Consider the following 17859-nt stretch of genomic DNA (forward strand, 5'->3'; position numbering starts at 1 on the left):
TGTTATATACAATTATAACATAATAAAAAATTATTATTAAATTTAATCAGGGCATAAAAGGGATTTTTTTTTCAGCATTTAAACTTAAAAGGCTTTTGGAGTATATAAAAATTACGTAATATGAATAATTATTTAATATAATATTAATATTCAATAAATATAAAATTCAATAATTCTATGTGAGACAATAGTTTTGTGACGTGTTTAATAATTATCAAATACCAAAGTGTCCCATATTTTGGGAGGTCTGTTTTAAGAATAATTCATTTTTTGTTAATTTTGACATTATTTTCTGACAATTTAGTACATTTCTCCTAGTCTACTTACAATTGCATTTATAAATGTACTATACCGTTTAACTAAACAAGTATTTTTTTAGGGTAATGAGAGATTTTAGAAATTTGAGAATGAGAATGTCTTAAAGCAATACATTTCTATTTACTGTATATGGGATTCATTTATTTTATGTTATTTATGTATTGCATTTCATGTAAAATTTTATTGTTTTTCCTTGTTTTTAGAATTTTTTTAGAAAATATGACCCAGACATTTCTTTTCAGTAATTTCACCCTATTTTACTTCCACATCTTCCATTCCATTTTTGATTGATCGCTGGTTGATTATAAAGTATTACACCACACACTTACATTAACATATTCCTGATTTCAGTTGATTATTATTGTAACTACATTATGTGCTACTGCTAACCGATGTGGAAAGTAAAAGTGTGCATCCCCAGTGATGGACTCGGGGGTTTCAGACGTGAACATTTAGCGGTGGATAAAACACTGCTCTAGGATCAGAAGTGGACGTTTATCTGTGGTGTGGGAGAAGAGGACAGGGCTGGTCTGGGTTCAATGCCTCTGCTCTTCATGAATGACAGCAGCTGGTCGGGTATCTCGGCCAGTACATCTTTGGCCAAACGGGCCATGCTGAGCACCTGGTTCCCGGATCGGTCAATGTAGTCCCGGAACGGCACAAACTTGAGAAATACAAAGATGAATCTTATTAAAAATAGCTTTCTAATTGCACTAAACAATTTAAGGTAAGTGATAAAAAAGAATATTATAATATAATATAATAAAAAATATGTGGGAAAATAGTCATGTAAAATGACCAATAGCATTCACATAAAAAAATACATTTGTGCCTGTAAAGTTTTAAAAAGTCATGGGATAAGTTTTTAACTTTTTAAAAAAACACTTACTGTAATTACTTAGTTTAACATAATAGAAACTATTTAAAATCAAAAGAGCTAAATTGATTGTGTTAAATTTATTCAGGGTATAAAAATTGTATTATTATTATTATTTCAGTATTCAAACTTAAAAAGGCTTTTTAATTTCACTAAAAATGTAAAGTAAGTGGTAAAAAATAATATAAGATTTTATATAATATAATAAAAAATAATATCAAAACTGACATAATATATCAAAACCACTTACTGTAATTATTTATTTTAAAATAATTAAAACCTAATTTTAATAAATAAATAATATTAAATTTACTCTGGGCATAAAAGGGAATTTCTTCAGTACTGAAACTTAAAAAAAAAAAACATTTTGATTTTATTTAAAAAATGTAAGGTGAGTGGTAAAGCATATTAAAATGTATATACAAATTATATAATATAAATAATGATTTCATATTTTATTAACAATTATAAATATTTAGAAATCCTAAAATAAAATTATTTGAGAGACAATAATTTACATAACTAATATAGTTATCAACATTTTTAAAAAATACAATAAAATTGTGTCTAAAACATTAGAAAGTCATATGATACCAAAGCGTGTAAACATACCACCACTTTATTCTCAGTTCTCATTCTAATAATTCTCTTTTTTTTTCTACCAAGGTATATTGCTTACTGTTTTACTGCTTGTCCTGAATGTTGTACTTTGTCTTTTTTTTTCAGAATTGAAAAAATACCAAAAGTACCACATATGTACCTGGACAATGTCTCTCTCAGCAACACGTCCCCTGGAGGACACCCTGACCTCATCTCCATCCAACTCTTCCATTGCTGTTACATTAAGACGAGAACAGTTACATCACATATTATATTCTTATTTTGAGAGCATCTGTGTTTGCAGTGCCACAATCTCACCATCAAATTCAGCAGGGCCGACTCCCACAATTATGATCGACATGGGCAGAGATGCCGCCTGTAAACAGGGAAGGGGCAGCAGTATTTGATCAATGCCCTGCTAAAAAGATTATTGTATGTACAGAACATTGTGAAGGTCTACAAGCAAAAATGACTCACGGTGACCACGGCTTCTCTAGTCTGTACCATGTCGGAAATGACACCGTCTGTGATGATCAGCAGCACAAAGTACTGAGAGCCATCTGTCACCTCTGACGCACACCTGAGGATTTACAGAGTTAAACGCCTCTATATTTAAGCAAAACAAGAACATGCTTCTCAGAAACAGTATGTATGGTTGCACTAAAGCTAGTACATTTTAAAGCAGTTACTATGGAATTATGGGTGATTTATAACGGGTCCAAGTCAAAAAAAAAATTTTGATGCCAAGAAATGGCTTGAATAAGGATTTGGTCACTATATGACTTCACAAGCACTGCTAATAATTTGGAGATTATGGTTTTGTGTTATAGCATGTGATTAGAAATACCTGGTAAAATCCTCATTATTTTAGCTAAGCCTTTTTCTGAACTTTCCTTATTAAATCTGTCTTTCCCATCCAGTTCATCGACCCTAATAACCATCTCCAGATATTGTCTCAGTCACGGCACGAAATAAGTAGAGAGCTGAGAGAGGAGACTCATACCAACTCTGAAAAGTTGACCACTGCAGCAGTGGCCGATCGATATCTGCCTCTTAAAGCAGCTCTGCAGTTCTGGGAGTTTGATTTTCTTCAGATTGAGAGATTTAGCTGGATTTGAAAAAAGCCTTGAAACTGACAAGGGCAATTAAAAGCCTCTTCACATGTACGTACAAGGCTTAGATCTTTTGTCATGTTGTGTGACGAGTGGTTCATGATATGCGTGCTATTTGAAGCAGATCAGAGATCAATTTTTTTTAAAATTCAAACCCAACATTCTTCTTCTGTGGCAAATTTAAAGCGTACTAACTATCCATGTTTTCTGGTTTATTTTATCATGATTCATTTACATACTGGGTCTGATTATATAACAAATTTCTGTGGAAAATATTCATATAGAAATAATTACTTTGAAATTAATTATGTTAAATTAAAAACAGAATAATAGAGTAATAGTACAAATAAAGGAAAATGGCAAATTTAAATAAAAAAAATTATATTCTGAATTTTTTAATGCAATTTATTTTTACTATTATTATTACTATTAACAATAATTAGTAGTGGTAGTTGTATCAGCTGCCAATATTCTATATAATAATATTTAATTGATACAGTAAAAAAAAAAATCTAAATTGTAAATAAAACAATTTGAATTAAATTTAGATTACTGGACTATGTTTTCCAAGAAAATATTATTTCGGTTTATCTGCTTAAAATGTTCTCATTTATTCAGTATGTTACATTTACTAACAATTTCTGAGAAAAAAAAATGTTTCAAAGATTATTTTTAAAAAAGATTTTTAAAAACATTTAGTTAAACTACACAATTTTTTAAACTTTAGTAGCTTTGTATAAATAAATAAATCAATAAAATTCTGATGAAAATCCAAATTATTTTTGTTAAATGTTCTATTTCACTAAGACATTTCTCAATAAATAAATAAAATTCAGATTAATATTCTGACGAAAATCTGAATTATTTTTGTATTTCACTACGACATTTCTCAATAAATAAATAAAATTCAGATTAATATTCTGACGAAAATCTGAATTATTTTTGTTAAATGTTCTATTCTATGAATCTGGTTATTTTTGCTACTGTACTTGTGACACTTCATGTAAATGACCTCTCTTGTGACTGGCTAACCTCTTCATATTTCAAATAGTTCAAACTCTCATTCATGCCGTGATATTTGAATTTCAAATGTTAATGTGCTTGTGGCTTCACATCACAACATCCTAATTTCTAAATGACCCATTTTTGCAGCTCAGCTTCAGTAAAAAGTCACTGAGCGAGAGGGATGTGTTGCAAGTGCTGCCTACAATAGTATCACATCACAATCTTGTGTTTCAAACAAACAAGAAAATGTTTTCCATGATACTTCCCTTTAAAAGAAGTTATTTTTTCCTGCGTGGTAAACCATCAGACCTCGACTGCATCTGAGCAGCAGGTACACTGAGTGAAGTGTTAGTCAAGCACAGGATTCTGGAGGAGTCTTTGGAGCGCGTGTGCGTGAAAGTGCATTTGTGTGGAGAGAGGACAGGCTTTAGAGTGAATAACAAGTGGATAGTGACAGGAAGGAGTTCAGCTCGCAGGGGAGACAGAAAAAAGAGCAGGGCAGAGAGACAGAAAGAGAGCTCAACATGGTGTCAATTGCAGAAGAACTGTTTAGCTTACTGTGCCACCTGGTTGATGACAGGGGCAAAGTTGGTGGGGCCGTAGAGCTGCACTTTCCGGAGACAGTCATAGTACGCCTCCAGCACGCCTTCGATGCCGACGCAGTTTGCATTCTCACAGTCCGAGTTCTACGAGGTCAGAATACACACACGTTCGAGAAGATCTCCACAAGTTCATATATAACACATGAGGAATAACACCAGTCGTTTCTGACTTAGCATATAACAATATAAAATATGCCTCAGTCCAGTATGACTATGTCCAAAGCTACAAGTTCATGACAGCATAGTTTAGCTTTAATAATGAACGTCATGTCTGTGTGGTTTGTGTTTTAAAAGGATAGTTCACTCAAAAATGAAAATGCTGTGACTATTTGTTTTTCCAAAAATTACTTAATTCACCATAAGATATTTTAACAATGTTGTCTATTTTAGCAAAAAGATTTTTTCAAATTTAGGAGGAAAGAAAAAGTCATACAGGTTAGGAATAACAGAGTGAGTAAATGATAACAGACTTCTTTTAAGCATCCAACATTACTGTTGTGTTATTGTATGTGTGTTTTTAACCCTTTAAAGCCTACTGTATCATATTTGATACACTTTTTTAATTATCAACATGATCAAAACTTCACTAAAACCTGTTGTACACAATCTACTAAACATTTTTAGCAAGTACTTTTATTATAATTCTTAAACCGCCCAACCGGCTGTGTCTTTTTGCTGTGAAATCTTTACTAATTTTTATAAAGTAAATGTAAGAATAATTTTCATATTGTCAGTAATATTTCAAGATGAACACTTACTTTGCTAAAGCAACTTAGGCTCACTTGATTATTCATACATAAATTGTTTTTGAAAAAAATTATGTTGAAATGTGAGCATCAAATATAATTCAGGCTTATGAGGAATGTTTATTTGTACATCTTTCAGTTATAATTGCATTATTGCATTTATTTCACCTCCACAATAAAAACTGTAGTGTTTGATCATAAAACAAAGCATTTAAATATCATCTTACTAAGACATATTATTGGAAAATACAAACTGACAAAAATGCATTTTCCATAAACACATTTTATGTAAGTAGTCTGTTATAAAGTTATAATGCTCTCATTAATGTACATTACAAGCTATCAGAATTTGATCGTATTTTCTAGCTATATAAATATTAGCAATTGCACCAAATTGCATATTTTTGCACAGTTTGGGACTCTAAATAAAATTGAGGTGTTTCTTTCCTATTCAAGTACGAGCTCCATATTCTCCCATATCATACTACTGTATATGAGTAATAAAAGACTGATGTATTAAATGTTATATTATTTTATTAAAAAATAATAATATTTACTGTAAAGGTTCAAAAACTGTTCCTTTTTTTTAAACATGATTTTTCTAACTATGATTTGATATGTCAGGCTTTACAGGGTTAATGATGGCTCTTTTCAAGCTGTTACTCACCAGGGGAAAAGCATGAGAGATCTTGCCATCAGGAGGGAGTTTAGCTCCAAAGCCGTAGGCAGGGAAGAGTTTGTCACTGTCATAATCCTGGACGATTTCCCCCACGGCTTTAAGGGCCATGGCGTACGCGTTCAGCTGATACGGGTTCATGTAGTGGAGCGATGTCGGCTGAGATGGGTTTCCTAAGTTCAGGTATCAATCAATACAAGTTTAGACACAAGTGCAAAGACATCGTGGTCACTTACATCAGTGCCGAGCTCTAAATCTAAAACGGACATGAGACAATCGCATGCCACACAAACACAAATGCTTATGTAATGAGGATGGTCTTACCATTAGAGGCAGTGAAGTCTATGGCTACAGTGAAGTTGAGCTGTGTTCTGTTTTCAGCATTGAAAAGAATCACAGTCAAAAGTTTGTAACCAATGCAGTACACACATATGGATATTTAATATGACATGCTGTATTACATGTGCAGGGTTTGTAAATATATATACTACGGTTACATTTTTTTTTTTTTTTATTAAGATTTGTATTCACCAAGGCTGCTTTAAATTGATCAAAAGTGAATGTAAAGACATTTATGTAATAAAAAAAATTCTATTTTAAAAAATTCAGTTCTTTTGAATATTTTATTCATCAAAGAATTTTGGAAAAAAAAAAAAAGATCATAAAGGGATCATGTGATAGTGAAAACTGAAGACGTAATGGCTGCTGTAAATTCAGCTTTGCCAGTAAATTACATGTTAAAATATATTAACATAGAAAATATTAAAATGTATCAAATTTAAAAAAAAAAAAAACATTTTAAAAAATATTACAGACTCCCTATCAGAAGGTAGTGTACACAAAGGCTACTAGTTAAATTGCTTATTTATTGCACAATTATTTGTTTATTTATTGCAAAAACTGAATTGAAAAACTTCAGAAGATCTTAGTATTCATTCGGTCTCCCTTTTGTTTTAATGACAGCAGCACTCAAGCTGACAATGACAAAACCTAATTCATATTACTCATACTTCAAAGGTAGCAAGACACCTGACCTTTAGTACAAAGGAGTTTGCATACTCAATGTCACACATTTGATTAGTAACCTAGAAATAGTCCAGAGTCCAAATATCTCCTATTCATTTGAATTCATTTGCATCAAAAATTCTTTGTTAAATGTTCAAAATACTAATACTTTGTTTATTTCAAGGTTTAAATTTAATTGATTTTCAACAGTGTTTTTGGATGCCACTGTGTATGCAAATGTTCAATAGTCAAAAAACTATAAATGCATATTTATAGCAATACTAGTAAATTATGCTGAAACTTGAATTTAAACATCTGAGCAAATTATCAAAATGCTTCTAACCTAAACATGTTAAATCAATCAATAAATAAAGAACGAAATAAATATTCTTGTTTTTGTTTAAAATAAACAAACATGTTTTTATCAAGTCAATGCATAATTAAAGGTTCAGCTGCAATTAAAAGGCAAGCATATGGTACGATACACTGAATCACTGCCTTGTTTGCTTTAGATTCTTTTTTTTTTACATTTTTATTAGGCTGTCATTTGATTAAATATGTGCTTCTTACTCATTCTTTACTGCCTGCTCTCAGTAACCATGGCTTGGGGAACCAGATTTCTTGCAAAAACATGAAGGCTTGAATGCTTGCATGGCTCCAGTTATGGAATTTATGTAAGTGACAATTTTTGCATTTTTTTAAACCATCACATTAAATTAATACATCGTATTGACGGCCCAATTTTTATATGATCCATGGAACTATTTGACCCTTTACTGGGTTAACCTTGAAGCACATATCCAGGACTAGGTTGTAATGCAAAAACATTTCCTATATTCCATTTTTATTCTATTCTATGTGTCAGTATTCAACACACATGCTAGCAATGCCTGACAAAACTAAATGGCAAGTGAACCACCCTAAAGGCTCAATGACATTAAGATCCACTCTGGTTTATTGGTATTGTCTAGAACGCAAGTTATTCAGATCGACTAATCATAATTCCACAAAAGGTTTACACGCACGCCTATTCCAGCTGCTCTCAAACCAGTAAATCTGCATCTTTCTCCAGCCTAATTTATCCAGGGACTTTTAAGGGGCACTCACCCGCCTCGAATGAAGTCCACAAATGTGTACTCCGATTCCACTTTGAAGGACAAAAGTGTTACCTAGAGAGAGTGAAAGAGAGAGAGAGGAGAGATAATGGAAGTCATTATGAAAATAAATCAGAAGAGGAGAGCGCTTGACAGGTAATCCATTCACACGTACCGTGCCAGAGTTGACGTATTTCTTTTTCCTCCCTTTCTTCTTAGGATTCAGAACCTGAAAGAAACCAAAAGACACCCATCAAGCATGGCTGAAAGAAATATGACATTTTACTGAAGTGTCCTCATATGTTTTTTTTTTTTCTCTCTTATGATTCATGAAATATTTTTGGCACTTCACGAATACAGCCCACGATGTTGTCCCTTTACTTTTTTGGAGGCATCAGAAGCACATGTTTGTTTTTATATATATATATTTATTTATTTAGCCAAATTAGATATGTTAGATAAACAGTTATCTAACATAAACTATCATTGCATGAAAAGTAACTAGTTTTCAACACATTCAACCTCCTTTGGTCTGTCTTCACTGTATCTGTTGTAAGAAAATTAAAATCAAACAGCAATGAATAATTTATATTCAAATCACTGTCGTAAAAAACTATTTTATGTTCTAAAACACAATATTTAGCTGGATCCCACATTTTTGTACAATTTATACACATACAAACAACATGCAAACATTTTTTTTAAATCCTTTTTCACTTTTTAAGATTTGCTGAAAAATTATATTTTGCCAGAACTCAGAATCAAAATTTATTTGTACAAAACAATGTTTTTTTTTACCTCATAAACATTGAATTGGCTCTGTCCGCGAGACAGCTCTCTATAGCTGGTCGTAAACTCTCCGATGAAGTCATGACTGAAGAAAAATGAAAGCGTTTACTTGAGCGAGGAATATTTAATGAACATTGCACGAGCATGCTGAGAAGAAATGATTTTGGCTAATGAAAATTTGACTTGAGTTATTCTTGTTACGCAGGATAATTTATGTATTCATAAACACAATATTTACTACCCACGAGGGGGAACACAAGCCATGAAGAACAGCGTACCTTCCATCTCTGTCCCAGTCATAAACATCAACCTTCACTGTTCTGGAGAGATCACAAACAAATCAAACCGCACAACAAGTCAATATCTAAAATGAGGTGCAGACAGCCTGAATTTTCTCAAAAGGTCAGAGTATGACAGCAGCCTGGTGAGTCCACAGAGCCAATCCAAAATAACACCAGCACCGGCCGCTGCCTCACTCCAGCTGACTGCTGGGATTATTCCCATTGCCACAGTGACACAGCTGCCCGTTTCCACAGCTCACGGCACCAGTGGTGTCTCGTTTAAACACCTCAGAGCTCCAGAAACAAGTCTGAGAGATGCTTTAAAGGTGCAACTCTCAAAAAGCATAGACTCCTATCAAAAAGATTATTGACATGTTACGGACATAAATACAAATGTACTGGCTCTCAGAATGCACCCAAGAATCTAAAGCATATCATATATTATGTATAAATACAGTGCCCTCCATAAGTATTGGAACAGTAAAGACGAAATTGCTCTGTTGGCTGTGGAGTCAAGACATTTGCAAATATTATTAAAAGATGAATATGAGACAAAACTACAGCATGTCACATTTTATTATTAGCCGTTTCAACACTTTTAGAGTTCATCCCACTCATTGATGTGAGCATAAGTATTGGGACAGTTGAACCTAAGGCAGATATAAAAGATTAAAAGCTATTATTTAGTTGCAGATTCCTTGCGCACAATCACAGCAGTGAGTCTGTGACCCATAGACATCACCAGACTCTTGGTCTCATCCTTTGAAATACTTTTCCCAGCCTTTAATGCAGCCAATTCCAATTGTTGCTTGTTTTGGGGAGTTTCTGCCTTTCCTCTTCAGCTGGTGAAATTCATGTTCAGTCAGATTTAAATCTGGAGATTGATTTGGGCAATCTAAGACTTTCCATTTCTTTGCCCTTATAAATTCCTTGACCGAACTGGCAGGGTGTTTTGGGTCATTGTCCTGATGCAATATGAAGCACTTCCCAATGAATCTGGTGGCATTTTCTTGAATATTGGTAGGCAAGATGGTTTTGTATCCTTCCGAATTCATTCTGCTACTGTCATCATACATTAATTCATCAGTAAAGTTGAGAGGGCCTGTTCCAGAGGCAGTCATGCATGCCCATGCCATGACACCACCTCCACCATGCTTTACAGATGAGGCTGTATGCTTGGGATCATTGCAGTTCCCTTTTTTCTCCAAACTTTTGCTTTCCATCACTTAGATCACTTAGTTCATCTTTATCTCATCGGCCCATAAACACAGATCCAAAACTCTTCTGGCTCACCTTTGTGCTTTTTTGCAAACTCTAATCTTGTCTTTCTATTTTTGGTGCTGGTCAGAGGTTTGCATCTTGCTGTGTAGCATCTGTAATTCTGTGTCAAAGTCTCCTGAGGACAGTAAATTGTCAGAGCATCACCCCAGCTTTCTGGAAGTTGTTGATGATTTTACAGACAAGTCTTTTAGGGTTCATTTTCACAGCTTTTATGATTTGTCTGTCATCAACTACTGTTTTTTTCTCAGCTGATCAGGTTGTTGTTGGTTGCTGGTGTCTCTGGTGGTTTCCAAACTCTTGATTTCTCCATGCCCTTTGTTTTTGCTAGAGCTGTAATTGACTTCCTCTTTTCTTTTAGCATCCAAATTGCTTGCTTTTCTCTCAAAGTCAGCTCCCTCATCTTTATCCCGGTTTGTGTGTGTCATCATCGAATGCAAGATTCAGAATACAGAAGTAATGGATATAACTGATACGACACAATCCCTGCTTTTAATATCTGAAGAATTAATGCAACAGCTGATCACTTAGAAAGATCTGTGAGGCAACTGTTCCAATACTTATGCTCACATCAGATAGAGGGAAGAAACTCTAAAAGTGCTGAACTTCTTAGCTGGTAAAACATCTATGTGTTGAATCACCCAATAATAAAACGTGACATTCTGTAGTTTTGTCTCATATTCATCTTTTAATCATATTTGTAAATGTCTTGACTCCACAGTCAACAGAGCAATTTTGTCTTGACTGTTCCAATACGTATGGAGAGGACTGTATATCCTGTATATTTATTGTATTAGGGCTGTCAGAATTATGCACATATTTTTAAAAATTGTAGTTATTTTTTGTTTTACATTGTTGATGCATTTATTCAATATTATATGAATTATATGTGATTCAACAAACTGCATTTCTTATTAAATAAAGCCATTCCTTATTTTTCAGGGTTATGTCATTACTTGAAATAAAAATAAACATTAACCAGCTAAAATTTATTTCAGCTAGTTGCCAAGGCATAATTTTTCATTTTAATTTAGTTTAACTTGATGTGCTAAATCTAAAATTTATAAATAAAATTTAATATAAACTATATAGACATTTATGTATGTAAAAAAAACTACTAAAAATGACAAAAACACAACACAATTACTAAAATTTTAAATAGAAATGAAAATGTTAAACTGATTCAAACTATTAATAAAAATATTTGATCTTAATGATACTAAAATAACCCTGTTATGGATAACTTGTTAATAAACCAAACCCAGATGGGAAGTTTAACAAAAGTCATTTGCATTCTTTATGTGGTGAAATGTAATTATCATCAAACCTCAAGACGACTAATGCACAGGGTAGCAGCAAAAACATCTGTTATGAAAGATTAAGTCTATAAAGTAGAGAAGGTATAAAGTTTTAGAATTTAAATTCCCCTGTGTTTTGATGCACTTGTATTTAAGTATAGAGAACAATAATTAAACATTATTTTGTTTTCTTTCCTGAAAGATGAACTGAATGCACTAACTAGGAATAGATTTATTACAATAAAACATATAATTGATTGATAGCCCTAATATTTTTAAACATTAACCCTTACACATTTTATTTTAAGTGAAACAAGTGAATATTTAATAACTGGTATTTTCTCTGGAAAACATGAGTCAATTAATTATTCACAGCAAGACCTGGAATATGTATTAAGAAAGGTAATATAGTGAAAAATGACTTGATGTCAACATTAAGTAGCCATGCAGCAGGGTTATACTCTTCGTAAGGATTTTAAGCGCCTCACCTGTCATAGTCTCCGTTACACAGAGCTCGCACCGGGATGGTGAAGGGCTGCCACACAGGGTTCAAAGTATTCTTTATCACCTCTGTTTTGTGACAGATAGTGAACCTACAAAAGAGCCAAATCAAAAAGGAAATCTTACTTAAAGGCTTGTTATGACACCTGTACGGTTTTCTTTGAAGGAATATGTTTGAAAATGAATACCAACCAAATACAACGAAACATCAATAAAAGTGGTTATCATCAAGAGCAGCTCATGGTGGGCATGAAGAGCCTCTTGGGTTTCACAACACTACCATAGCCCTCTGTTATCAGTCAAGTGAGCTAACACTTATGAATAATTTTGACTTTTATGGGGTTTTATGTTCAGTCTAGAAACATTTATCTAATACTATGTCCCAACCAGGCACAAAATGATAAAAAAAGCAATAAATCCTTGCTCGACCATGTTTCTTCTTTCAGTTGTTAGATTTCGGTTTAGGTTTTGAGCCGCATAAGAAAGTTATCACATTGTTTGAATTATGCATTTAAGGAGCTATTTGTACCTTATCTAACCCTTAAAATGACCTTTGTTGGTGTGATTTAATGTAGTAGTTAGGCTGATATTTTTTGCCTTGAAAAAATAATTTATTAATTTAGGTTACCTGACAAAAGCCCATGTTGCATCATGCCTGGTTAGGGCATGTTGTTAAAGTAATAGTTCACAAAAAAATTAAAATGTACTCACCCTCGTGCCTTTCAAGATGTAGATGCGTTTGTTTCTTCATCAAAACAGATTTGGAGAAATTTAGCACTACATTACTTGATCAGCAATTGATCCTCTGCAGTGAATAGGTGCCATCAGAATGAGAGTCAAAACGTGATAAAAACAATTCATAAGTAATTCACACAACTCAAGTCCATCTGTGAAGTGAAAAACTGCATGTTTGTAATACACAACTCCATCAAGATGTTTTTAACTTCAAACCATTGCTTCCAGCTACATATGAGTCCTCCATTCATAATATTGCTTTCTAAAGTTAAAAAGTTGTTTCATATGAATTATGAGAGAAACATGCACAGATCAAGCACTGTTTACAAGTGAAAACAAGTTCTAACAACCAAAAAAGTTCTAAACAAACATGTTGGTGGGTTTTGATGTTCCTTTTTTGCTGGAGGAAGCGTTATTATGGATTATGGACCCATATTTTGTCCATAAGTGACAGTTTCAAATTAAAATTCCTTAATGATGGATCACTTCAAAATACTTTAATTGATGGACTGGAGTCATGAAGATTACTTACTGTAATGTTTTTTTATCAGCTGTTTGGACTCTCATTCTTACGGCACCCATTCACTACAGAGAATCCGTAATGCTAAATTTCTCCAAATCTTTTCTGAAGAAGAAACAAACTCATCTATATCTTGAATGGTCTGAGGGTGAGTAAATTTACTCCTTTATCCGCTCATACTCACGTGCCGTCTTCATTGCTGCGGTAAAACACCAGGAAGGGATCAGACTTCCCGAAGAAATCCTTCTTATCCAACTTGTTAGCACAGAGCTGCATGGTTGCAATGTCCTGTTATAAAACACTTGATTACTTTGGGATAGATGGGAATAGAATATACCAAAAACAAACAAGGTGCACAAACAAGCCAACAAAACACATGCGCCCCTAACACAGAGTCTTCAATACCGGCACTATTACATCCAACAATGCATTTTAATCGCTGGCCTCAGTTAACATCTCTCCAGAGCAGGAGTTCAGGACAACACAAAGGCAAAATACTAGGACAAGAAATCAATTCCACAGAGAGGACGCACTCGTGTTAGAGGAGAACAGCAATTGGTTCATACATATTAATGTTGAGCAGAGGTCTCCAGTGTTTAGCTATTTATTGGTGTCGTTCTCTTCAGAATACCAGATCTCTAGGGAGACCCTCAAGACCAGGAGGGAAGTTTTCATTTAATTGGATCTTGATAGAGAGAGAATGTCTAGGGAGCACTCGAGGAACTACGGTCCGGAAGTCACACTGGACAGATAGCTCATCTGCCTTTTAAAACGCCCATCTCTCTTGGGGAGACTAAAGCTGTATTTGAGGTGAACTGTCACGGCTTTCTGCCAAACACTCGCTGTAGCTACATGCTATTACAAAGACACAGAGGGACGAAATTGAATATATATACATAATTTGTGTCATCTGACATTATATTTATGTGGTTTTATGAACTGGCCCATGGCACTGAAACAGTCAAATTGTGAGTGGAATGACTGAAAAGAGATGGACGGTTTAAAACAGCTATTAACATGGACAGGTCAAAATAGTGAGCATCACCAAGTCTACAAGGGTTTAGGATTGAATGTGTGAGGAATCTCACAAAATTATATCCGGGGTCACATTTCACCCCAAATTTGTTTTCTTGAGCATCATTTTCAGGACCATTAAGCACATTTACCCCACCAACCTGCATAAATACAGACGTACTACTGTTCAAATGTTTGAGGTCAGTCCAATTTAATTGTTTCAGCAAGGCTGCCTTTATTCAATAACAAATACAGTAATATTGTAAAACATTATTTCCATTTAGATTCATTGTTTGGTACTTAAATTTATTTTAAAATGTAATAAATTCCTGTGATACAAAGCTGAATTTTCAGTCTTCAGAGTCACATGATCCTTCAGAAATCATTCTAATATGCTGATTTGCACCTCAAGAAACATTTCTTACTGTTATCAAATTTGAAAACAGTTCTGATTGCTTAATATTTCTGAAAAATCATAATACGGTTTATTCAGGATTCTTTAATTAACAGAAAGTTCAAAAGAACAGCATTTATATGAAATAGAAATCTTTTGTATCATTATACAGTAAATGTTTTTTATTGTCTCTTTTGATCAATTTAATGCATCCTTGCTGAATAAATGTGTTCAAAAACTAAAAAAAGTCCTACCGATCCCAAACATTTGTACAGTGTATATTGTACATACATAATTCTCATTTTTGTAAAAAAATATTTTTACGGTATTATTTTAAACCAACATACAGCATAAGTCCTACAAAATTAGTACTTACATGATGTATGAATACTTTAATACATCAAATCATATATATTATTATATCATTATTTTTTATTTATTTTATTTGTTTATTAATTTATTTTAGCAATAATATGAATTGGGGCAGAAAATGTGCTAATTATCATAAAATAATGCTCTACAAGCTTCCTTTCCTTTAAACAAAATGTAATGTTTTATTTTAATCAACAAGCAGCAAATTAATGTGCAAAAATACTTTAATAATAGATAAATATTTTTATATATCAAATAAAATATATTATCATTTATTTATTCGTTTGTTTGCATCAGAAATGTGAATTGGGCAGGAAAAGTGCTAATTATCTTAAAAATAATGTAATGCAAAATAAATCTTAATGGTTCTACAAACTTCCTTTCCTTTAAACAAAATGTAATGTTTTTTTTTTTTATTTTTTTTTTTAAAGAGTAAATTAAAGTGCAACAAATACTTCAATGATCCATAAATATTTTTAGCTTTTAAATAAATTTTCACCATTTTTTTAATTCATATTTTGCATAGGAGTGATGTGATGTGAATTGAAGCTGGAAATATGGTAATTTCCATAAAAATATTCTTAACAGTCCTACAAGCTTCCTTTACCTTAAGCAAAATGTATTTTATACATTTTATTCCGATTTTGCTATGTAAATTTGCCCCGTGATAAAATATCACACGTGCTTGACAGTTTTCATGAGATTCACTCGTTCACTCTTGAGCGACTACAGAGAGATCCATGGTGGATGAACTTGGTAAATCTAGATATTCATTCCTTTTTCTGTCTCTCTGTGCCTAATCTTAGCAAAAAAAGCAAAAAAAACCCTTCACCTCTGATATTTAAATACAATGCCTCAGGCATTCAGCTTGATGAAAGACTGTAGAGTCAGACTAAGTGTGTGTGTATGAGGATATTTTGTACTGACCCGACAATTGCTGAGTTCCTCAGCTGTGAAGATAATGTTCCCGCATTTCTTCCCAGGAATGCCCCTAGAGAAAAGATAGATAAATGCTTTTAAACTTTCAATAAAATGTGGGGTAACGTTTTTAAAGACAAGAGTTCAAGTCAACCCCTCGTGAAGACTGGCACAGTTCTAAGCGCACTGCGAGCCCACTCAAAATCAGGACAAATAAGACGACTCCATTTTGGTGTGCTTTTTAAAGCATTGCTCGAGCGCTTTTTGCTGCTAAGAGCTTTCTGCGGAACAATTCGATTGCACTGCCGGTAATGGTGGACCACTTCAGTCGCTGAATAGCCCACATCGAGCCTCTGAAAAGAACATGATTCACCTGAAAAGAGGGAAAGTGTAGGGAATGAGGGGGAAAAGGTGATGAGGGTTAGCTAGAAAAAGGATTAAAGGCTGAGGACTGAAAGACTGTGTGAGGGAAAAGAGAGAGATTCTGAGTGAAAGAGAGGAAGCAGCAAAAATTAAGTGATGGAACATAAACGCAACGATAGACGCTGAACACAGTTTGATTTTGGAAGTTAATAAGTGAAGTTCACAAACCATTTTGCATTCATGAACTGACGTATTTCTGAGTGAAAGAGGATATTCAATGATTAAAATAATTATGCTTTTTTTTTTTTTTTTGAAAGAAGTCTCTTATGCTCACCAAGGCTGCATTTATTTGATCTAAAATATATTAGAAACACTAATAATGTGCTATATTATATTTACTATTTAAACAATTTAATTTATTCAGCAAGGATGCATTAAATTAATCAAGTGACAGTAAGACATTTATAATTTCTATTTCAATAAATGCTGTTATTTTGCACTTTCTATTCATCCAAAAAAATAATAAGTAGCATTTTCAACATAGATAATAAGAACCATCACTGATAACTGAGCACCAATAATTGATATTAACTGAGAAGCAAATCATCAAATTAGAATGCTTTCTGAAGGATCATGTGACACTGAGGACTGGAGTAATGATGCTGAAAATTCAGCTTTGCAATCTCAAAAATATATTATATATATTACAATAGAAATCATATTTTACATTGTAATAATATTTTAGAGTATAATTGTTTTTACTGTATTTTTGATCAAATAATTATAGCCTTGGTGAGCATAAGAGGCTTCTTTCAAAAGCATTAAAAACCAATTATATATATATATTATTTATTTCAAACTTTTGACTTGTCTATCTATATTCCAAGTGGTGAAAAATAAAGCTTTGTGATGTCAGATGGAAAGGAAAAACTTTTTTATAACATGCAGCGATAAATCGTTCAAAATAACACTAGGAACATCCATCAAGAAGGCAAATAGAGTCAATTTTGATTTCATGCTGACTCTAAGTGGACATGAGGCTTATGCACAAAACATATCCAATAAATACTGGTGTCTGGGTAGTCTAGTATATTTGTCATAACATTATAAAATGAGATGATTGATTCCAGCTCCAAAGATCTGTCTCCATGGCCACAGACTTTCGTTCATCATTTTTAATCCCCATTCTAAGTGGTCTCATGGCATCTTTGCATTTGATTGGCTAAAATCAGATTCCCATGGGAACAAATATCACCGCAACAGCTGAGTGGCAGGTTAGCTTGATACTTTAGTACAGCCTTTGACCCTCCATCTATTCACACACACATACGTGCATAAACTCGCAATGACATGCACACCTG

General features: G+C 33.2%; 1 protein-coding gene across 2 annotated transcripts in view; it reads right to left on the reverse strand.

The window, feature by feature from the left end:
• Positions 1 to 281: 281 nt before the first annotated feature.
• The window catches only part of LOC306859741 (copine-9-like), a gene marked incomplete at its 5' end in the record, with an annotated part of 47186 nt that continues 29608 nt past the window's right edge, over positions 282 to 17859 (reverse strand). Inside the window, 14 exons of one of the 2 annotated variants that reach the window (XM_079400968.1) lie at positions 282 to 982; positions 1956 to 2029; positions 2114 to 2171; positions 2273 to 2375; positions 4471 to 4598; positions 5928 to 6109; positions 6261 to 6307; positions 8049 to 8110; positions 8211 to 8264; positions 8834 to 8909; positions 9103 to 9144; positions 12170 to 12274; positions 13622 to 13725; positions 16145 to 16208. In XM_079400968.1, the coding sequence (XP_079257094.1) occupies positions 800 to 982; positions 1956 to 2029; positions 2114 to 2171; positions 2273 to 2375; positions 4471 to 4598; positions 5928 to 6109; positions 6261 to 6307; positions 8049 to 8110; positions 8211 to 8264; positions 8834 to 8909; positions 9103 to 9144; positions 12170 to 12274; positions 13622 to 13725; positions 16145 to 16208 (1282 nt within the window). In that variant the 3' untranslated portion in view covers positions 282 to 799. Of the gene's footprint in view, positions 983 to 1955; positions 2030 to 2113; positions 2172 to 2272; positions 2376 to 4470; positions 4599 to 5927; positions 6110 to 6260; positions 6308 to 8048; positions 8111 to 8210; positions 8265 to 8833; positions 8910 to 9069; positions 9145 to 12169; positions 12275 to 13621; positions 13726 to 16144; positions 16209 to 17859 lie in introns of both variants that reach the window. The other variant, XM_079400967.1, reaches the window with a different exon arrangement.

Source organism: Barbus barbus (genome assembly GCF_936440315.1).
Source record: "Barbus barbus genome assembly, chromosome: 40".
Taxonomy (NCBI): domain Eukaryota; kingdom Metazoa; phylum Chordata; class Actinopteri; order Cypriniformes; family Cyprinidae; genus Barbus; species Barbus barbus.